Source organism: Salvelinus alpinus, chromosome 23, assembly GCF_045679555.1.
Source record: "Salvelinus alpinus chromosome 23, SLU_Salpinus.1, whole genome shotgun sequence".
Lineage (NCBI taxonomy): Eukaryota > Metazoa > Chordata > Actinopteri > Salmoniformes > Salmonidae > Salvelinus > Salvelinus alpinus.
In genome coordinates this window covers 21,532,540-21,556,529 of record NC_092108.1, presented here as the reverse complement: position 1 = coordinate 21,556,529, position 23,990 = coordinate 21,532,540, and the positions used below count along the sequence as shown (strand labels likewise).

General features: G+C 42.5%; 1 protein-coding gene across 2 annotated transcripts in view; it reads right to left on the bottom strand.

Annotated features, from left to right (window-relative positions):
- The window catches only part of LOC139550555 (rho-associated protein kinase 1-like), an 80,076-nt gene that overhangs the window by 20,789 nt on the left and 35,297 nt on the right, over positions 1-23,990 (bottom strand). For both annotated transcript variants that reach the window (XM_071361510.1, XM_071361511.1), the window contains exons 2-13: positions 15,756-15,837; positions 13,592-13,692; positions 13,269-13,406; positions 12,912-13,087; positions 11,833-11,917; positions 9,892-10,036; positions 8,901-9,039; positions 8,453-8,544; positions 2,937-3,096; positions 634-703; positions 310-398; positions 90-138 (exon numbers count right to left, since the gene is read on the bottom strand). In XM_071361510.1, coding sequence (XP_071217611.1) covers positions 90-138; positions 310-398; positions 634-703; positions 2,937-3,096; positions 8,453-8,544; positions 8,901-9,039; positions 9,892-10,036; positions 11,833-11,917; positions 12,912-13,087; positions 13,269-13,406; positions 13,592-13,692; positions 15,756-15,837 — 1,326 coding nt within the window. The remainder of the gene's footprint in view (positions 1-89; positions 139-309; positions 399-633; positions 704-2,936; positions 3,097-8,452; positions 8,545-8,900; positions 9,040-9,891; positions 10,037-11,832; positions 11,918-12,911; positions 13,088-13,268; positions 13,407-13,591; positions 13,693-15,755; positions 15,838-23,990) is intronic.

Genomic DNA, 23,990 nt, shown 5'->3' with positions numbered 1-23,990 from the left:
CATGTCTTGCTGCACTTTTGTAGACTACCGTAGATCGTGATTATGCACTTGCCCTGGTATACGTTTCAGAATAGTAGATATTCACTCACTTCCTCGTCAAGCTCTTTCATGATCTTGTCGAGTTTTGTGTTTGTCGTCCTAAAGGACAACAATGATTAGCACTTTTTGCTTTGTTTGATCTTTTAAAATGGGAAAACGGATGCATTGTTCATTAAAATACACTTGTTTGTATTCAAAAACAGAATGTATTTTTTTGCTTGAAATCTGACTTGGTTAAAATAAGTTGATTGACAGGTGATCAATTACTACCTGCACTTTTGCTCCATCTCATCCTTTAGCTGCATCTCACTGTGTAGGTGCTCCTCTAGCTGGTAGATCCTCTTCTGCAGGTTCTCCAGCTGAACACAGACAACGTGTAAGACAACACTACAGACAGACTGTAGAATACATTACGCTTTGCAATAAAATTAACTTGTAATCAGTTTGGCATTGCAGAGTAAAATGTTCAAGTACAATAAACCGATACTAGTGTACATTATGTAACAAAAAAAACTTGGCAGAGAATTTAGCATTGCAGAAAGTAGCTAGTCCAGATGCAACAGTGTTGATTTCATCTCTATAAGTAGTACTCACATGGCTCTTGTCCTCCTTGGTGGAGCTGCTGCGTTTGTCAACACTCTTGGTGCTGGTGCTCCGGGAGAACCTGGGGGATAGACCACAACAACATGATCAACATTTTGTGTTACAAAGGATTAAAAACGATTTGTCATTTTCTTGTCAACGATCTACACAAAATACTTTAATGTCACAGTGGAAGAAATGTTTAACATTTGTAAAAAAAATAATAAAAAATAAAAAAAGAATATATCTTGATTCAATGTATGTTAGAATCAACTTTGCCAGAGATAACTGCTGTGAGTCTTTCTGGGTAAGTCTCTAAGAGCTTCGCAAACCTGGATTGTACAATATTTGCACATTCTTAGAAAATATTCTACAAGCTCTCAAGTTGGCGGTTGATAATTGCTAGACAACCATTTTCAAGTCTTGCTATAGTTTCAAGACGATTTAAGTCAAAACTGTAACTAAGCCACTCAGGAACAATCAATAACATCTTGGTAAGCAACTCCACTATAGATTTTGCCTTGTGTTTTAGGTTATTGTCCTGCTGAAAGGTGAATGTTTCCCAGTGTGTTGGAAAGCAGAATGAACCAGGTTTTCCAGCAGGATTTTGCCTGTGCTTAGCTCTATTCAGTTTATTATTTATCCTAATAAACTCCCTAGTCCTTGCCGATGACAAGCATACCCATAACATTATGCGCCACCATGCTTGAAAATATGAAGAGTAGTACTCAGTGATGTGTTGGATTTTCCCCAAACATAACTTTGTCCTGAATACAAACTTTTACAAACTTTTTTTCTTTGCCACATTTTTTGCAGTTTTACTTTAGTGCCTTATCGTAAACAGGAGGCATGTTTTGGAATATTTTTATTCTGTACAGGCTTCCTTCTCACTCTGTCATTTAGTATTGTGGACTAACTACAACGCTGTTGATCCAGTTCTCTATCACAGCCATTAAACTCATGGTGAAATCTCAGAACGGTTTCCTTCCTCTCCGGTAACTGAGTTAGGAGGACTATCTTTGTAGTGACTGGGTGTATTGATACACCATCCAAAGTGTAATTAATAACGTTACCATGCTCAAAGGGAGATTCAATGTCTGCTTTTTTTAGGTGCCCTTCTTTGCAAGGCATTGGAAAACCTCCCTGGTCTTTGTGGTTGAATCTATGTTTGAAATTCACTGCTCGACTGAGGGACCTTATAGATAATTGTATGTGTGGGATACAGATGAGGTAGTCATTCAAAAATCATGTTACACACTATTATTACACACAGAGTAAGTCCTGAACTTATTTAGGCTTGCCATAACAAAGGGGTTGAAAACTTATTGACTCAAGACATTTCAGCATTTCATTTTTAATACATTTGTAAAAATGTCTAAAAACATAATTCCTCTGACATTATGGGGTATTGTTGGTAGGCCATTGACACAAAATGTCAATTTAATCCCTTTTAAATTCAGGCTGTAAGAACAAAATGTGGAAAAAGTCAAGGGGTGTGAATACTTTCTGAAGGCACTATAGTGACAACACTAAGACCACACTTCCCTGACCCACTGATGACCTGACCAAACCGTGAACACATCCCACTGGGTGAAACACGTTGTGGTTATTATCTAGGTCAGATTACTCTCCAGTATGAGACATTCATATGTGCATGTCTAACAAGCTCTGGGTGTAATTAGCTATGTTGCTATAAAAGTTGCATTAGATTTATGAGGCGGTATAAAACAACGGCAGTACTGACCGTTCTGATGGCTCTAGCAGGTTAAGCTAGAAAGTGTCAACTAGTAGTTGACAGAATAACAGATGATTGCGCCAGCTGGTGCGTCCTGACTATTTTGACTGTGGTAAATCAGGCCTGACTATAGTATGTTGACCATGGTTAGGGCCTTGAGTTTCTCCTGTGCTGACCAGGAAGAGCCTAGGTGATGACTGTTATTGGTATTTGACTGATGAGTGTTCTTGTGAAGCCTGACAGTGTTGACTGTAGTTGGTGACGCCAGGCTAAGTGGACAGTTCCAACACATACTCTGAACACCGTTTTCCCGAAACAGATTAAGCCTAGTCCTGGACTAAAATGCAGTTCATGGAAAATCTCCAGGAAACATGATTCAAGAGCCTTACTGGCGACTGCTGTAGTAGTTGAAGCCTGGCTATGCTAACAGACATACTACTGGTGACTGCTGTAGTAGTTGAAGCCTGGCTATGCTAACATACTTACTGGTGACTGCTGTAGTAGTTGAAGCCTGGCTATGCTAACATACTTACTGGTGACTGCTGTAGTAGTTGAAGCCTGGCTATGCTAACATACTTACTGATGACTGCTATAGTAGGTGAACCCCACAAAGGGCAGCTGGTTGCCCACAAAGGCCTTCGGTATGGGGAAGGTCTCCTCGTCTCCCCGGTCCTCCTCAATTTCGTCAAAGTTACTGGTGTCGATGTCACTGCTCAGCTCAGGCACTACCGGGGCCGCCGCTGGAAATACAGATAGACAGGAGGTGGAGGAGAGAAGAGAACAGAATCATGACTCACTGAAAGTGGGGAGCTATTTTCATAGTTTTGATGATTTGGTGCAGAGGCACATTGAGTTGAGAACTTGATATCATGTTTTGGGGGAAATGCCAGTCAAACTGAGGCGTGTACTGCACTTTGAAACTTACAAAGTGCAAAATATAGATTCCAGTACAAGGTGATGAAAGTTAAAAGTGTAAGCAACACAGTCTCAGGGGAGGTGGGATATGCAAGAAACACACTTCCATTCCACACTTGGGTGTAACAAGACAAATATAAGCACCCCCCAAATTATTATTACTCTACATCAGTCCCATATCAAATCAAAATTGTATTTATCACATGTACCGAATACAACTGGTGTAGACTTTAGTGAAATGCTTGATTACGAACTTTCCCAACAATGCAAAGTTAAAAAATAAAACAAATAAAATGGTAACTAACACAAGAGGAAAAACATTAAACACACAAGAATGGAGCTATATACAGGGAGTACCTGATCAATGTGTTGAGGTATATACAGGGAGTAACAGATAAAATAATTTAAAAAATCAAATGTTGTATGTAACCTTTATTTAACCAGGAAGGGCTCATTGATATTTAAAATCTCTTTTTCAAGAGCGTCCTGGCCAAGATAGGCAGCACCAAGTTATTACAAAAATTACAGACAAACATGAAAAACTACAAGTAATCTAGTAATAATGAGATAAGAGTAAAATAAAGAACAGAGTATTTATTTATTTAATTTAACTAGGCAAGTCAGTTACGAACCAATTCTTATTTACAATGATGGCCTACAGGGGAACAGTGGGTTAACTGACTTGTTCAGGAGCAGAATGCCAAATTTGTACCTTGTCAGCTCGGGGATTCGATCCAGCAACCTTTCGGTTACTGGCCAAACGCTCTAACCACAAGGCTACCTGCCGCCCCAAAGTAGCAACAGCAAATGATGAGTATAGAAGTGTGTGTGTGAGAGAGTGCATGTGTCTATGTATGTTTGTTGGCGTTGTCGTGTGCAGTGTGCGAGTGAGTGTGCGTGCAGTGCGCGAGTGAGTGTGCGTGCAGTTGCCGAGTGAGTGTGCGTGCAGTTGCCGAGTGACTGTGCGTGCAGTGCGCGAGTGAGTGTGCGTGCAGTGCGCGAGTGAGTGTGCGTGCAGTGTGCGTGCAGTGCGCGAGTGAGTGTGCATGCAGTGCGCGAGTGAGTGTACGTGCAGTGCGCGAGTGAGTACGTGCAGTGTGTGACGACCCTCCCACTCTGTCTGCCGTATTCTCTTTGTTCTTGTTTCCTTATTAGGATGCCGGTGGGCGGAGTTGGGAAGGTCATCAGCTACATGGGAAACACCTGGGCCCACTGTCATAGGATAAATGCACCACTTCCCCATTCATGGAGGAGACTCTCTCCATGCAGACACCTTGATAGATTTTGTTGTGTTTCGTGGTGCTTTTTGGTTGTTTGCTTTGGCACCTTTCAACACCCTGCATTATCACATTCATGCATGCTAAACACTCACTTACACTACTGATTACTGATTACACACACCATTGTACTTAGTTACTTTATTTAATAAATATATATTTGTTACTCCTTATCTCCACGTTGTCTCCCTTTTGTTACGGGCTTTGAGCCGGTTCGTGACAAGTGCGAGTGAGTGAGAAGGTGTACGTGCAGTGTGAGTGAGTGAGAAGGTGTACGTGCAGTGTGAGTGAGTGTGAGGGTGTACGTGCAGTGTGAGTGAGTGAGAGGGTGTACGTGCAGTGTGAGTGAGTGAGTACGTGTACGTGCAGTGTGAGTGAGTGAGAGGGTGTACGTGCAGTGTGAGTGAGTGAGAGGGTGTACGTGCAGTGTGAGTGAGTGAGAGGGTGTACGTGCAGTGTGAGTGAGTGAGAGGGTGTACGTGCAGTGTGAGTGAGTACGTGTACGTGCAGTGTGAGTACGTGTACGTGCAGTGTGAGTGAGTGAGTAAGTGTAGTGTGAGTGAGTGACTGAGTAAGTGTAATGTGACTGAGTAAGTGTAGTGTGAGTGAGTAAGTGTACGTGCAGCGTGAGTGAGGGAGTACGTGTAGCGTGAGTGAGTGAGTAAGTGTAGTGTGAGTGAGTGAGTGAGTAAGTGTAGTGTGAGTGAGTAAGTGTACGTGCAGTGTGAGTGAGTAAGTGTAGTGTGAGTGAGTGAGTAAGTGTAGTGTGAGTGAGTGAGTAAGTGTAAGTGACTGAGTAAGTGTAGTGTGAGTGAGTGACTGAGTAAGTGTAGTGTGAGTGAGTGACTGAGTAAGTGTAGTGTGAGTGAGTGACTGAGTAAGTGTAGTGTGAGTGAGTGACTGAGTAAGTGTAGTGTGAGTGAGTGACTGAGTAAGTGTAGTGTGAGTGAGTGACTGAGTAAGTGTAATGTGACTGAGTAAGTGTAGTGTGAGTGAGTAAGTGTACGTGCAGCGTGAGTGAGGGAGTACGTGTAGCGTGAGTGAGTGAGTAAGTGTAGTGTGAGTGAGTGAGTAAGTGTAGTGTGAGTGAGTAAGTGTACGTGCAGTGTGAGTGAGTAAGTGTAGTGTGAGTGAGTGAGTAAGTGTAGTGTGAGTGAGTGAGTAAGTGTAAGTGACTGAGTAAGTGTAGTGTGAGTGAGTGACTGAGTAAGTGTAGTGTGAGTGAGTGACTGAGTAAGTGTAGTGTGAGTGAGTGACTGAGTAAGTGTAGTGTGAGTGAGTGACTGAGTAAGTGTAGTGTGAGTGAGTGACTGAGTAAGTGTAGTGTGAGTGAGTAAGTGTACGTGCAGTGTGAGTGAGTAAGTGTACGTGCAGTGTGAGTGAGTAAGTGTACGTGCAGTGTGAGTGAGTAAGTGTACGTGCAGTGTGAGTGAGTAAGTGTACGTGCAGTGTGAGTGTGTAAGTGAGTGAGTAAGTGTAGTGTGAGTGAGTGAATAAGTGTAGTGTGAGTGAGTGTAGTGTGAGTGAGTAAGTGTACGTGCAGTGTGAGTGAGTAAGTGTACGTGCAGTATGAGTGAGTGAGTGTAGTGTGAGTGAGTGTAGTGTGAGTGAGTGTAGTGTGAGTGAGTGTAGTGTGAGTGAGTAAGTCTACGTGCAGTGTGAGTGAGTAAGTGTACGTGCAGTGTGAGTGTGTAAGTGAGTGAGTAAGTGTAGTGTGAGTGAGTGAGTAAGTGTAGTGTGAGTGAGTGAGTAAGTGTAGTGTGAGTGAGTGAGTAAGTGTAGTGTGAGTAAGTGTAGTGTGAGTGAGTAAGTGTAGTGTGAGTGAGTAAGTGTAGTGTGAGTGAGTAAGTGTAGTGTGAGTGAGTGAGTGTAGTGTGAGTGAGTGAGTGTAGTGTGAGTGAGTGAGTGTAGTGTGAGTGAGTGAGTGTAGTGTGAGTGAGTGTAGTGTGAGTGAGTGAGTGTAGTGTGAGTGAGTGAGTGTAGTGTGAGTAAGTAAGTGTAGTGTGAGTAAGTGTAGTGTGAGTGAGGGAGTAAGTGTAGTGTGAGTGAGGGAGTAAGTGTAGTGTGAGTAAGTGTAGTGTGAGAGAGAAAGTGTAGTGTGAGAGAGAAAGTGTAGTGTGAGAGAGAAAGTGTAGTGTGAGTGAGAAAGTGTAGTGTGAGAGAAAGTGTAGTGTGAGAGAAGGTGTAGTGAGAGAGAAAGTGTAGTGTGAGAGAAAGTGTAGTGTGAGAGAAAGTGTAGTGTGAGAGAAAGTGTAGTGTGAGAGAAAGTGTAGTGTGAGAGAAAGTGTAGTGTGAGTGAGAAAGTGTAGTGTGTGTAAGTGTAGTGTGTATATAATGTCTAGTGAGTATGCGTAGGGTCAGTGCATGAGTCAGTGCAGATAGTTTGGGTACCATTAAATGACTAGCAGCTGTCTTAGAGCCGATACTTTGTTACAGTGAATGGCTTGGGTGGCTGGAATCTTAGGCAATTTTTCAGGCCTTCCTCTGACTACGCCTGATATAGAGGTCCTGGATGGCATAGAGCTCGGCCCCAGTGAGGTACTGGGCTTTACGCACCCCCCTTTGTAGCGCTTTGAGGTCAAGGGCGGTACAATTGCTATACCAAGCGGTGATCCAGCCAATCAAGATGCTCTCAATGGTGCAGTTGTATAACTTTTTGAGGATCTGACGGCCCATACCAAATCTTTTCAGCCTCCTGAAGGGGAAAGGCGCTGCCTTGCAGTCTTCAAGACTGTTCAGGTGTGTGTGGACCATGTGGACAAACAACCTCTCCCTCAATGTGAGCAAGACAAAGGCTCCTTAACAGCTTCTACCCCCAAGCCATAAGACTGTTGAACAATTAATCAAATGGCCACCGGACTATTTATATTGATCCCCCCCATTTGTTTTGTACACTGCTGCTACTCGCTGTTTATTATCTATGCATAGTCACTTCACCCCTACCTACATGTACAAATTACCTCTAACCTGTACCCCCCCACATAGACACTGTACCGGTACCCCGTGTATATAGCGCCCTCCTTCTCCTATAGTCCTGGCACCACACTAACTCATCTCTGCTTATGGCAAAGTTCTGCTGTCAAATATGTCAGTCTTTCTCTCCCCTCTTAAACTGTCTCGTCAATCTAGACTACTTAGATATAAAATGCATCAACTATAAACACAAAGCATTCAGTCCGACAGTTGATATAGTGAGTTGACAGTAGATATTCAAGGGCTTTTTATGCCTCAGAAACGGCATCCTATTCCCTATGAGGTGTACTACTTTGCACCTTTTCACTATGAAGTGTAGGGAATAGGGTTCCATTCCAAGGTCTCCCAGCTAATCAGCTAGGGGAGTATCTAAAGGAGCAGCTAGGACAGCCGGTGCTGGTGGCATGGCAGGGCATGCCAGAGCAGGGCTAGGGGCGGTGTGGCCAGGCCAAAGTGATGACTGCAGCCCTTCAGCGTATTTAATATAAACCCAGTAAAGAGCTGCTATAGGCAGTGGATTTACATTTTGCCCCCGCCTCTACTCTCTCCGCTGCAACCGGAGACCTCATCAACACTCACGCCAAGGTGCTGTTCAGTAGGGTACACCGCAGCAAAAAGCTTTGCAACTACTGGACATGACCCAGGACTGCTTTCCTCCCGTTCTCACCCTCAAAATAAACCATCCAGGTTCAAATTGGTTTCAAACTGATAACACCACTAAAAGTGGAATCGTTGCAATCACTCAGTGCGTGGCCATGGGTTACTGAATGGATCTTATTCTGGAATTTCCTGAGACTGTCCGCAGTAGGTCAATGGGAAAACATGTATTATCACTAAAAGCAGTCTGACAACAGAGCAGTGCAGGGGGCTGGGGTGTTACAAACACATAGGAATCATGAAAGCGCTGCTGGTTGACCTGAACACAACTCACTCTCTCGGATGTTCTCCCATGTCCACTGGTCGTTCTTGAAGAAAGGATGCCTCTTGATCTCATCCACCCCGTTACGGCCCAGTCGCACCTCCCTAGTAACAGGGAATCAGAACAAGGTACCGTTAAGTCATTCTGCAATCCACTGATAATGTCCATTGTTATACAGAGTCTATGGCTTTGAAACTAACTCTGAACACAACGTAGTGAAAGCTTTAGACGTGATTGATAGCTCTTGAGAAGAACACAGCTTGATGTTTGACTGATTACAAAGTCTAATCAAGTCAATGAGTTCATGACACTAGACCCGTTCCATAGACTTGTCAACTAGGGAAATCATTGGAAAAACATGAATGATTTCTCTGATCAAACAGTATAAAATCAGGGCTTTCCGCACCACCAGTTTTTATTTTCTAACCGCGCATAAAAATAAAGTCATCATCATCCTCACCTGTCAGTCAGGAAGGCACAGATGAGGTTCTTGGCGTCCTTGGAGATGTCGCTGTCTTCAGGGAAGGTTAGTGCGTTCTTGTGGTTCATGATCTTACTGTACGTCCCCACCAACGAGTCAGCGTAGAACGGTGTGTCACCTATAGACACACAAAACCACAGGCAGTGAGGTTAGCTAGTGAACCCAGCCAAGACTACATATTTTCAATGGTTCTCAATGGGGGTTTGCTTAACCTAAACGTAAACCCTTAACTATTACCTTAGACTTGAACAAAGTTTTATCCCTATACCTAGCCTCTTCCTTTAGGTTGTGGCAATGTAGGGCTGGGGGATATATTAAGGTATACTAGTATGGATTTTTACAATACCGTCTATAAAAAGGTATTCTGATAGTGTTAATTAAATTAAAAGTTATACAAATTGGACAACTGTCAGTTTTGTCCTAGTTCGGTTGAGTATAAAACAATCAGAATGTTGGAAGCCCATTAAAACCACTTAGAATTCATTTGTTGCCATCCTAACTAAAAATATTTTTCAAACTTTTTTTTTGTCTTTATTTTATTTAACCACGCAAGTCAATTAAAAACACATTCTTATTTACAATGACGGCCTACCAAGAGGCAAAAGGCCTCCTGTGGGGACGGGATAAAAAAATTAAGTAAACACGATTTGCTACAAGTGGCCAATGTGTGAAACAAGATACTGTATATGCAGTAAAGGAGCAGCAAGATAGTATTCTTTCCAACTTCATCTTTGCATAGTATGGATTCATGGCATGATGATTACACAATATGACAAAACAAGGGGAAGACGTTATGTACTACCAGAGTCAAATAAGAGAGAGGGAATAGAAGACTATCCTCAATGGTATTTTTGCTGCCTGTAAATGAATGGGAATACTCTGCTTCAGAACTACAATAGGGGTTCAAATTGTACGACCAGTTTGTTTCTGATCGTAACAGCATGAGAAAAGGTCTCTTATTGCGACTCACCGACAAGCATCTCATATAGGAAGACTCCCACGGACCACCAGTCACACTCCCGGCCGTAATATCCATCTCCTCCCTGGGATTTTAGTACCTCTGGCGAAATGTAGTCTGGCGTTCCCACTGCTGTGTCGCATCGGACCATACCATCCTGAAAGAGCATTAATCATAAACTACTATTCTACTGTATTTATAAAACACTGCTGTGTCGCATCGTTCAAAGCTTATATGCTCTAAAATACATAAGCTTTCATAGTTCAAGAAAACAAATTGTAGGCCTAAGTGCTGATACAGTGCCTTCAGAAAGTATTCATACCCCTTGACTTATTCCACATTTTGTTGTAATTACTGCCAGAATTCAAAATGGATGAAATTGATTTCTCTCACCCATCTAAACACAATACCCCATAATGATAAAGTGAAAACATGTTTTTTTTTTGTTGAGAAATCTCATTTATTCACAACTCTTTGTCAATACTTTGTAGGAAGTACATTTGGCGCCAATTACAGCTTTGAGTCATCTTGGGTATCTCTCTGCATCAGCTCTGCACATCTGGATGGAGATACTCTCCCATTCTTCCTTGCAGATTTTCTCAAGCTCAGTTTAGTTCGATGGGGTGTGGCAGGAACAGCAATCTTCAAGTCTTTCCACAGATTTTCAAATTAAATTTAAGTCTGGGCTTTAGCTGGGCAACTCGAGGACTTTCATATTCTTGTTCTTAAGCCAGTACAGCGTTGCTTGGATGTATGCTTGATGTCATTGTCCTGTTGGAACAAAAATCTACTACCCAGTCTAAGGTCAATTGCACCCTAAAGCAGGTTCTCAAGGATTTGCCTGTACTTGGCGCCATTCATTGTTCCCTCAATTCTAACCAGTGGCTGCCACCACCATGCTCCACGGTAGGGATGGTGTTAGACGGGTGATTAGGTATGCCTGGTTTTCCCCAGACAAAGCGGTTTCCATTCAAGCCAAAGAGTAAATTTTTTGTATCATCAGACCACAGAATATTTTTCCTTATGACCTCAGTGTCTTTTACATGCCTTTTTCTCAGGAGCAGCTTCCGCCTGGCCACTCTCCCATAAAGCCCAGATTGGTGAAGTGCTGCAGAGACTGTTGTCCTTCTGGCAGGTTCTCCCATCTCAGCCAAGGAACTCTGTAGTTCTGTTAGAGTGGTCAATGGGTTCTTGGTCACCACCCTGACCAAGGTCATTCTTGCCTGGTTGCTCAGTTTGGTTGGATGGCCAGCTCTAGGCAGTCTGGGTAGTTCCATCATTTTTTCAATTTCCCCAATGATGGAGACCACTGTGCTCTTGGAAACTTTCAACACTCTAGAAATTGTTTTATAACCTTCCCCAGATATAAGAATTGTGATGAGGCAATCAGATCTACGGACAGTTCATTGGACATCATGGTATTGATTTTGCTTTGACATGCACTGTCAACTGGGACCTTAGAAACACACCTGTCTATCTAAATCATGTCCAAACAATTGAATAGGCAACAAGTGGACAATTTGTAGTGATCAAGAATGATCAAAGGAAATTTGATACACTCGATCTCAATTTGGAGTGTCATACAAAGGGCTGTTAATACTTATGTAAATTAGATAGACGCATTTCATTTTCAATAACATGTTTTCACTGTCATTATGGGTCATTGTGTGTAGAATTATTTATTTTTTTATTCAGGCTGTTACAACAAAAATGTGGAATAAGTCAAGGGGTATGAATACTTTCTGAAGGCACTGCTTGTAAGAGGAAGAATGCTAAGTAAATGTGTTAAAAGTTGGAAATATTGATAAACCATCACTAAGATTAATTAAATAGAGCATTTGGAAGCAGCAAACAGTTTAAACTCTTAAACAACAGTCTACTCTACAGGGTGATAGTGTCAATTAACTTCTCATTATCAGTCACGGTGCGTTGGAAGGCTAGTGCGATAGCTACCTTGTTCATTTTCATACAGGTCCCAAAGTCTGCCAACTTCAAGTGGCCTGCTTTGTCTAGCAACATGTTATCAGGCTTCACGTCCCTGAAAGACATAAAAAGACACTTAAGGGATAATCAACAAGAGGCTATGCGTTCTCTGGATAATAATGAATGACGTGGGAGGTGTCTTCCACGACGCGCTAGAGGAGTGAAACTGACCATCAATGGAGTTGCATTAGTTTCCAGAGAACGCATAAAGCCCTAAGTTGATTATCCCTTTAATACCATGGCGATAATTTAACACATTTGCCGGGAGAAATTTGTTCATTTGCCACTAGAAATGTGTCCAACATCCACTGAAGTAGCTAGCAAGTTTACAAGTGTGACAGTAGTTGCCTTGGTAAACAAACAAACAAACAGACTTGCTAGTTTAGCTAATCAAACCAGCAGTCCACCCTGCCATTATGGAAATTGAATTCAACAACGGCAATAATGTTTTCAATTCGAACAGCAGCTCAAACACAGAACATGTAAGAATTAACTATAGCCATTGAATTCTACCGTGCAAATATACCGTGCATTATAATGAAATAATGCATGCCCTAGAATGCCCTTCAAGCCAATCAGATGGAGTATTCAACGATGCCATTGTATAAAGTAATTTATAAAATGGGTGGTTCGAGCCCTGAATGGTGATTGGCTGACAGCCGTGGTATATCAGACCGTATACCACGGGTATGTGACAAAGCATTTATTTTTACTGCTCTAATTACATTGGTAACCAGCTTACAATAGCAATAAGGCACCTCTGGGCGTTGTGGTACATGGCCAATATACCACGGCTAAGGTCTGTTGGCACTCCGCAACCCGTATTGCTTAAATAACAAACCAGCAATTCTTGAACCTAAAACATGATATTATACAAGCAAAGCATTCTCAAACCAACAGTACATTAAACAGGTGATTTAAGTCCCTGTCAAGGAAGCTTTAGAAGGGTGGAGAAAACGGCCACTACAGAAAAGAGGAAGTAGAGACACTAGAGCCACCTTTACAATAGAAGTGAAGAAGTCCAGTACCAGTAACAGCAACAGTAGTACCTGTGTATGAATCCCATGGCGTGGATCCCGTCCAGAGCCAGCACCACCTCGGCGGTGTAAAAGCGGGCCCACTTCTCAGGGACGTCATAGTTGCTCATCAAGTTGACCAGGTCTCCGCCGGGCATGTACTCCATCACCATGTAGAGGTAACGGTCGTCCTGGAACGCATAAAACAGCTGTGGGGGGGGGGGGGGGGTTAGCGACCAAACATCATTAGGAGGTATGGAGAAGCAAAAAAAAAGAAATTGCATTACAATTGCCAGAATCTCAATCACTGTGCTTCCTTACAGATTATTCCTAGTAAGCAAAGTGAGGACGAAACTAAGGAGTCACTTTAAAGAACTATGCGTTCCATACCTGCACCACCAGGGCGCTGTTGGCAAAGGCCATGATGTCCCTCTCCTCCCAGAAGAAAGCAGAGTCTGACCTCTTTATCATCTCAAACTTGCTAAGCAGCTTCATGGCATACACCTTCATCGTGGCTTTGTGTCTTACCTGGGAGAGAGCAGAGAGTCTAGTTAGGGCGAATGGCTTGCGTCAAGCCAAACCTATAGCCAAATAATAATAACGTTATACTTCATACATCTAGTGCAGACAGATATAGAAGGGAAAGCAGACAAACAGAAGTTTATGTGATTCACGAAAGGACAAATTAGCATAACCATAATGGCGATCCTCACCAACTGCACTTCTCCAAACGCCCCTCTCCCGATAACCTTGACCACCTCATAGTCCTCTGCTTTCATCCGCAGGTCCCGGATCTTACTGATTGTGTCCTTATCTAAAGAAGAGAGGTGGAGAGATGACATTACAAGGAAACTTGTTAGAACAGGGTATATTAGTAAATTACTGAATGGACTTTGTCCACAGCATCATGCAAAGAATACAAAAATAACACAAAAATAAAACCGCAGATGAAAATCTGTAATAATAACGTCACTAGATATCTGAAGTACAGGTACCATTGAACTTGGATGTTACATACACACCGGTTAACCTTGACCAGTGAGCCATGCCTCAGGACTACCTGGCATGATGACTCCTTGCTGTCCCCAGTCCACCTGGCCGTGCTGCTGCTCCAGTTTCAACTGTTTTGCCTGCGGCTATGGAACCCTGACCTGTTCACCGGACGTGCTACCTGTCCCAGACCTGCTGTTTTCAACTCTCTAGAGACAGCAGGAGCGGTAGAGATACTCTGAATGATCGGCTATGAAAAGCCAACTGACATTTACTCCTGAGGTGCTGATCTGTTGCACCCTCGACAACCACTGTGATTATTATTATTTGACACTGCTGGTCATCTATGAACATCTTGGCCATGTTCTGTTATAATCTCCACCCTGCACAGCCAGAAGAGGACTGGCCACCCCTCATAGCCTGGTTCCTCTAGGTTTCGGCCTTTCTAGGGAGTTTCTCCTAGCCACCTGTGCTTTGCTTGCTGTTTGGGGTTTTAGGCTGGGTTTCTGTACAGCACTTTGTGACATCAGCTAATGCTTTATAAATACATTTGATTGATTGATTGATCCTTGAATTGCTTTCTACATTTGGGTTGCATACGGTTGAGAGAGATATTCATACCATCCCAGGTTGTGTTTTTTCTGGCAGACAAAGTAGTGAAAGAAACCTCTGTCTTTGAGCTGATTGGATTCCTCCACTGACTGCTTTACAGAGTGTGTTACAGTACTGAGAGCCTATCTGATGTAACAACTCTGGCTTCCCTGCCCTAGGGAAGATAGTATTCAGCCAAATTTGGTCATAGCTGAACAGGAGGGGTAGTTTTTCTATTTGCATGGTTCACAACTGGCACAAGAATGCATGGAAAAAAGGGGGGCTGAGTGCAGTGCATCAGAGTTCAATTGATCTAAAAATAAAGCCAAGGACTAGAACTATTAAAATGAGACGATTTTGAATGCAGAGTTGTTTCCAGCAGTTACAGTTTCAGGGTTTCATAACTAAAAGTACATGATTGAGAAGTGATAAAAAACAGTGCGATAAAAATTACGTTTTTTTACAAGCATTTCCCACTTGGACTAAAATATGGGGGGAGAAAATAAAATCACTTGTTTGTGCTGTCCGCAGAGATGTTGGCTAATGTGATTGAGTGTAGCCTAGGCATATTGGCTACTGGTCTCATACAGAATATGATTAGACTACATGTCATGGGTTAGTAGTCTGCAAGGAGGAGAGCACTAGCAGTGCAAAGAGCACAGACCCCCTGAAGGGATGACATTGGCAACCAGCCCTTTCACAAAACAGCTAGCCCATTGCCATAATGTCCTTCAAGGCCTCTCCAACACTGAAAGTACCCAGCAAGACTAACTGAACAAATAGCCTGTGATAGATGTAGCCCCAAGGCTTTACAGTAGCTCGTATTGACTGTTTATTTCCAATATGGGGAGCAGTTTGTGAAGAATTGTCCTCATCTATGGTAGATGCTTTACTACCATTGTAGCCACATGCACATACAATATATAACCATATTCATAAACTAATGACATGCCAAAGTTGCAGACAGTCCTTGTGTTAAAATGCCACAACCTCTAAGTTCCAGTCATATAGACATGGTGGTCCCCCAGTCTGAGGGGGACACCATGTGGGTCACCAGCCACTCATTAAAGCCCTTTTGTTGAGGACACTGAGTGGACTGAGCTGTAGACACAATAGTGCCAAGGAATGTATAGAGGCGAGGCGGTGACCCCAAAACAGCCTCCAGTCTCTCCTGTCTGTGTGCGTGTGTGCGTGTCTGTGTGCGTGTCCTACACATATGATGTAAGTGACAGAGATTCTGCACAAAGGGAGGAGGACATATGGGGGAGAGGAACCTTGTATGGGCTAGCTACTTACATCTATTCAAGAAGTTGTCGATGCTTTTGTTTTTTCTCAGGGCTGGAAAGTCAAGGTCGTACACCAACGCGTCCAAGCCATCCTAGAGAGAACGAAGAGAAGCATTAATAGAAAGCATAGACTTCAAAACCTAAGACCACAACTGGGGCAAATTCTCTACAATACTCTAACCAGCTCACTACTAGCACTATGTAGCTAGCCTACAGTAGAACTAATATCTGGTGCAAAGCATGTTACCTGGAGGTTATAGGCTATAACCCAGCTAAAGGCCAAACCGTCACAATAAGAAACCTTGCAAGCAGTAGCCTCAAACTGGCTTAGGCAACAGTGGCCAGGGTTTTCAGCTAATCACAAACAAACTATCCTATTTCTGTGCCACTTGTAGCTTAAATGGTTATAATTTAGTTAAATCAATTAATAGCAGATCTGATGACAGGTTTAAAACGGTTGTGTTTCACAATCCATGTTTAGGGAGTTTTGGACACCAAGTCACATTAAATTATAGGGCTAGAGTTACACTACACACAATCACAGCAATGGTGTGACGTCAAACGTCTGACTATCTGGCCTTCAACAAAAGGATGGACAGAGCCTATTCAGTCATTTGGAACAGCTCATTACCATACAGCAAGATCTCAAAAAAGGCCCCAGGGTGATGTACGTAAGAAACAAATTATCTATGGCCAGCTTAGCCATAGGCATTGGGCGTCACACAGGAATTAAGACTTCATTCAACACCCGGCAGCAACTCCTCAAAACAGCAACTGAAGTAACTGAAGAACCATAAAGCCCTTCATCTGTGGGTTGTGATGATTTCCTGAACTTCTCAGGTCAGGGAGCTCTTCAATGCAAACGTGTCTGGTTGACAGAGTTCCTAACTTACACTCAACTTGGCAGGGCATAGACAATTAGCACCTTAACTCAAATGGACCTAGTCTGTGGGAAATTATGTAAACGTTGCAGTGACAGACAGTTATCGCTACAGCTCATCATGACATAAGGTCATCCATATGATTATATTACTCCAACATGATGATTAACCCCCAATCATCGCCCAGCTGTGAACATAAGGGTCCTCAGAGCCTGGGTCGGGTACTGCTGGGGAAGAAGTGCTACCGGCCGGCAGACCAGCGGGATTTAACCTAATCTTCCTTAATCCAGGATGTCTCACACACAGAGGGCAGTGGCACATCACAAAGATAGCAGTTGTAGCCAGGGCCTATAACTGGACATGTATGGTTAAGTTGTAGCCAGGGCCAGGTCTAACAGGACATGTATGGTTAAGTTGTAAACAGGGCCTATAACAGGACATGTATGGTTAAATTGTAGCCAGGGCCTATAACAGGACATGTATGGTTAAGTTGTAGCCAGGGCCTATAACAGGACATGTATGGTTAAGTTGTAAACAGGGCCTATAACAGGACATGTATGGTTAAATTGTAAACAGGGCCTATAACAGGACATGTGTGGTTAAGTTGTAGCCAGGGCCTATAACAGGACATGTATGGTTAAGTTGTAGCCAGGGCCTATAACTGGACATGTATGGTTAAGTTGTAGCCAGGGCCAGGTCTAACAGGACATGTATGGTTAAGTTGTAAACAGGGCCTATAACAGGACATGTATGGTTAAATTGTAGCCAGGGCCTATAACAGGACATGTATGGTTAAGTTGTAGCCAGGGCCTATAACAGGACATGTATGGTTAAGTTGTAAACAGGGCCTATAACAGGACATGTATGGTTAAATTGTAAACAGGGCCTATAACAGGACATGTGTGGTTAAGTTGTAGCCAGGGCCTATAACAGGACATGTATGGTTAAGTTGTAGCCAGGGCCTATAACAGGACATGTATGGTTAAGTTGTAGCCAGGGCCTATAACAGGACATGTATGGTTAAATTGTAGCCAGGGCCAGGCTTATAACATGGTTCCTTCCTTGGCTTCCCCACGAGTGAGAAGGAACCTTACCCTTCATTATTCTGATCGAGTAGGGCCTAGATGTAATGTCTTATGTTCTGTGACTCCTGAGCACAGGACTTTCACCTTTGTCTACCTAGTTGACTTAAACAAGCAATCTGTGCGAAAACAAAACAGATGACACTAGAAGACATATAGGCCCTACCCTCCTGCTGCATCCTAATGGGTAAAAACAAAACAAAAAGACACATGGTGAATCAGCTGCAGCTCAGACAAGCAGATGAATCCTCTTAAGTAACTCCTCTGATGGCTGCTGATGGTGTAACAGTGTTTGTGGTGGTCATGGCCTCTTTAGAGTAGCAGGCATGAAGACTGAAGTAACACCTCAGGGAAAGAGATGGATGGAAGAAAACTAGATAGTCGCTCTGGATAAGAGCGTCTGCTAAATGACTTAAATGTAAAATGTAAATGTAGATATTCAAAGAAGGGGGGCGAGAGTGTAGAGTAAGAAAAATGGGAGAGCTGGATAGATCAGCCCACCCGTTAGTCATGGCTGAACTGAGGATAGATGCAGATTTCACAGCTCTTCTAAATGGTGGGCTGAGTGTTTCATACAGAGGGGAAAATGGGGCCTTGTATGTGACCATGGTGCAGAGCAGATGAGAAAGCCTCTCCCCCTCCCTCCCTGCCGCAGAGAACTCTGGACGGCCGCAGTTCGCATTCCTCAACAGGACTCTACACGTCAGAGTGCTATTTTTAAGTATGTGGCCAAACAAGTTCAACGAAATGCTGAAAAAAATGGTAATTGTACAAAAGTCACAAAGTAAGGCCCCTTCTTTTCAACGCCAACTCCAACCGTACTTGTTCAGTTTCATTACCCTTTTCACACCATCAAACCAACTCCAACCGTACTGGTTCAGTTTCATTACCCTTTTCACACCATCAAACCAACTCCAACCATACTGGTTCAGTTTCATTACCCTTTTCACACCATCAAACCAACTCCAACCGTACTGGTTCAGTTTCATTACCCTTTTCACACCATCAAACCAACTCCAACCGTACTGGTTCAGTTTCATTACCCTTTTCACACCATCAAACCAACTCCAACCGTACTGGTTCAGTTTCATTACCCTTTTCACACCATCAAACCAACTCCAACCGTACTTGTTCAGTTTCATTACCCTTTTCACACCATCAAACCAACTCCAACCGTACTGGTTCAGTTTCATTACCCTTTTCACACCATCAAACCAACTCCAACCATACTGGTTCAGTTTCATTACCCTTTTCACACCATCAAACCAACTCCAACTGTACTGGTTCAGTTTCATTACCCTTTTCACACCATCAAACCAACTCCAACCGTACTGGTTCAGTTTCATTACCCTTTTCACACCATCAAACCAACTCCAACCGTACTGGTTCAGTTTCATTACCCTTTTCACACCATCAAACCAACTCCAACCGTACTGGTTCAGTTTCATTACCCTTTTCACACCATCAAACCAACTCCAACCGTACTGGTTCAGTTTCATTACCCTTGTCATGCCATCAGTACTGTTACAGATGTTTATTTTTTCCCAGCTTGATTCTAGACACTATGATGGATGTGTAACTAAGCCAACACGGTAGAGAACTTCTCAGCTCAGTAGTGTGAAAAGGGTATTACAGAGTACCAGAGGTGTGTGGACCCAGCAGCCCTCAGGACTCCCAGTCTATCTGCTTTCCAAGCACAGGAGGGGAATGGTGCAGCAACTAGTGATAACAAAAAGGCCACTAAAATATGCAGTTGTGTCACACAACACAATACCACAGATGTCTCAAGTTGTGTTCTACAGCACTGCTCATCTTCTCCGCTCTACAGAGAGGATGTGGTCCATCCAAATCATTGTGTGCCTGGACCCGGTCTTGACATTTCAAGGCTGCGCTGAGACATTGACTTATCAGGACCCCAAGTCCCGCTCAGGTTATCACAACCATAAATTATCAGCGTTATCATGATACGGCAGGCCCGCAACAGGTAACCATTATTGACTCCTGTTTTAGCCCACATCCTCACTTAAGGCATAGGCCCAATGGTACAATTCTAGAAAGTCTTGCATCTATACCAATTCAAGCTAGCCATATGGCAGTGGTCACCAAACTTTTGAGTCTAGATCCCTTTCGCAGTCAAAAAGAAAGCAGAGATCTACCACTCAGAATGTATTTATTTACTATCATGACTTAAAAATAAGAACAATGAACCTAATAAAAACAGTAATGTAGGAATTAGGTTTGTGCAGTAGGCCTAATACATTCACAGCATATTGGCTATATGCCTGGCCTGAACCGACTGGTCGATCTTCAAGACATTCCTATTTGATCACCAAACATTTCTGTAGAAAAGCAAACGATTAAGGCTTGCGCTCCCTTTCTTAAAATTATTATTCGTGTTGTGCTGTTGGCGATAAATGTACTTGATTCTGAAGCCCTGTGCACCGGATAGGCGAAGTGTATCCCTTTTGAACTATTTCATTTGTCTGTAAATACAAACTCTGCCTACTTGGTGGACTGGGACTTCTGTGGCTAAATCGAGTGCGACTACTGTGCTGGCCAATCAGGTAGCTCCAATCACCGAGCCTATAGCTTACCGGCCACAGCAAAGTTTGATTACAGCCTGTGTGATATTTCATAACTTATATTAATCCATGTGCAGAGAGAGACTGTCAAAGAATACAGCAAAGAGCTGCTGTTTTTGAGTGAGTGTAATGTTTAAGTTTTTATTCAGCACTGTCAACACTTTTATTCAACACTATTACGAAACATAAAACTGCCTCTCTTTACTTCCACTCACGCTGCAATGAATGAGTAGCCAAATGTATTGATAGCCCTGCGTTTGTATTGTTACTAGCAGCTTGTCGTATCTATTTTAATATAAAGGATTATTTCATTTTCTCTGGTCATAGGAACAACATGAATTTGTGCATTAGGCAGATGTGGATGCGGTGCAACTCGAGTTTCGCCATCAGGTGGAAGACTGTCCCACTCTCTGTTCAGTCTCATCTCCTGACGTGAGGAGAGAGCAGGGACCGTGAGAGGTGGACCCTCTGCTGCTCTCTCCTTCCCTCCGCTTAGACCATTGACGTGTTCAAAACAACTGGGAACTCTGGCGGGGGAGTGAAATAGTTTTGAACAGTCATCCAACTGAATTTTTTTGTTATCAAAGCTTGAGTTTTGAAATACAAGTTGATCTGAGAATAACAATATTGGCAGATCTGCTCTATAGTATTTTCAAATAAGGGGTTACCAACTGAGAACACTATGCTTGCATTAGAGTCTCCGTCTGATCAGAAATACTGCCGCTGCGGAATTGGACTGATTGATGTAAATGCCAGAAGTTTGATCTCAAAAAGTGTATTATAAAACTGTGGCCTCTCAAACCAACGTGGACATTCTGGTAATATCTGAAACTTGTCTAAATAAAACTGTGCCGGTACTGATACGTCAGTTATAATGATTTTAGATCTGATAGAATTGACAGAGGTGGAGGTGTCACCATTTTTACAAAGGACAAATTAAATGTTTCTGTATTTGTATTTATTATGGATCTCCATTACCTGCTCCCAAGGCAGAAGCTACTCTTCCTGGGGACCAGCAAAATTAAGGCAGTTTTACCATTTTAAAAACATTACGATACATTCACAGATTTCGCCACACACTGTGTGCTTTCAGGACCCTACTCCACTACCACATATCTACAATACAAAACCAATGTGTACGTGTGTGTCTGGTGCGTATGTTATCTTGTCTGTGTATGCATGTGTCAGTGTCTACGTTTGTTTTGCTTAATTACCAGTACCCGCTGTTCCATAAGGTGTATTTTTATCTGGGGTTTTTTTTTAAATCTAATTTTACTGCTTGCATCAGTTACTTGATGTGGAATAGAGTTCCATGTAGTCATGGCTCTTTATAGTAGTGTGCGCCTCCCACATCCTGTTCTGGACTTGGGGATGTGAAGAGACCTCTTGTGGTATGTCTTGTGGGGCATGCATGGGTGTCCAAGCTGTGCGCCAGTAATTCAAAAACAGTCAGCTCAGTGCATTCAACATGTAAATACCTCTCATAAATACAAGTAGTGATGAAGTCAATCTCTCCTCCACTTTGAGCCAGGAGAGATTGACATGCATATTATTAAATGTTATCTCTCAGTGCGCATCCAAAGGCCAGCCGTGCTGCACTGTTGTGACCCAATTCTCCTAAGTCCCTTTTTGTGACACCTGACCACACGACTGAACAGTAGTCCAGGTCCTGTTAAGGTAGAGTAGTGATTTATTATGGACAGACTTCTCCCCATCTTAGCTACTGTTCTATCAATAGGTTTTGACCATGACAGTTAACAATCCAGGGTTACTCTAAGCAGTTTAGCCACCTAAACATACTAAATTTCCACCGTATTTATTTTATTTTATGTAACCTTTAATTAATTAGGCGAGTCAGTTAAGAACAAATTGTTATTTACAATGACGGCCTACCCCGGAAGAAACTGGGCCAATTGTGCGCCATCATATGTGATTCCCAATCACGGCCGGATGTGATGCAGTCTGAATTCGAACCAGATACTGCAGTGACGCCTCTTGCACTGAGATGCACTGTCTTAGACCACTACGCCACTCGGGAGCCCATTATTACAATAATAGTCCGTTATCAATTGTTTACTGTAAAATAGCATTGTATCTGGTCAACAACAAAAAAATCCACAAGTTTACTCAGGGTTGGTAGCAGGCTGATTGGCTGGCTATTTGAGCCAGTAAAGGGGACTTTACTATTCTTAGGTAGCGGAAAGACTTTTGCTTCCCTCCAGGCCTGGGGTTACATTCTAAGCCTTAATTTGAAAATATAGCAAATAGGAGTGGTAATATCGTCCACTATTATCCTCAGTAATTATCCATCAAAGTTGTCAGACCCCGGTGGCTTGTCATTGTCGACAGAATTTTTTCACCTCTTCCACACTAAGGATTTCAAAATTTCAATTGCCTTTCATAATTTGGTCAGATATACTTGGATGTGTAGTGTCAGCGTTTGTTGCTGGCATGTCATGCCTAAGTTTGCTAATCTTGCCAATGAAAAAAAATCATTAAAGTAGTTGGCAATAACAGTTGGTTTTGTGATTAATGAGCCATCTGATTCAATGAATGATGGAGCAGTTTGCCTTTTTCCCCAAAATTTCATTTAAGGTGCTCTAATGCTTTTTACTATAATTTATCTTTGTTTCATAGCGTAGTTTCTTCTTTTCAGTTTAGTCACATGATTTCTTAATTTGCTGTACGTTTGCCAATCGGTTGTGCAGCCAGACTTTTTTTGCCATTCCTTTCGCCTGATCTCTCTCAACCAAACAATTTTTTTTAAATTCCTCATCAATCCACTAGGATTTTACAGTTTTTAGTAATCTTCTTAATGGGTGCATGCATTTAAGTAACTAGAATACGCAATTTCATAAACGTGTCAAGTGTGGCGTCTGTTTGCTCCTCATAACACACCATGGACCAACAAATATTTTTTGCATCAACATAGGAATCACTACAAAGCTTATTGTATAACCTTTTACACACTATATTAGGCCCAGCCTTTGGAACATTGGTTTCCCTAGATATGGCTGCTATATTGTGATCACTACATCCGATGGATATGGATACTGCTTCAAGCAAATTTCTGCAGCATTTGTAAAGATGTGATCAATACATGTTGATGATTTCATTCCTGTGCTGTTTAACTACCCTGGTAGGTTGACTGACAACCTAAACAAGGTTGCAGGCACTGGTTACAGTTTGAAGCTTTTTATTGAGTGGGCAGCTTGATGAAAGCGAGTCAACATTTAAAATCACCCAGAAAATATATCTCTGTTGTTACACATACATTATCAAGCATTTCACATGTTATCCAGATACTGACTGTTAGCACTTGGTGGTCTATAGCAGCTTCCCACCAGAATGTGCTTTAGGTGAGGCTGACTAACCTTTACCCATATTACTTCAACAGTATTTAACACAAGATCCTCTAAACTTTACAGGAATGTGGTTCTGAATATAAAACAGCAACACCTCCACCATTGGCATTTCTGTCTTTTCTGTAAATGTTATAAGCTTGTATTGCAACTACTGTATCAAAGGTATTACATATCTAAGCGAGTTTCAGAGTTAGTCAGAGTATGAATGTCATCTGTTACTAGCAAATTATTGATTTCATGAACCTTGTTTAAGCTAAATATGTTAACATGGGCCATTTGTAGCACTTCTGGGATGCTTACTTGTGTTCATTGCTTTACTGGGAAGCTTAGCAGAA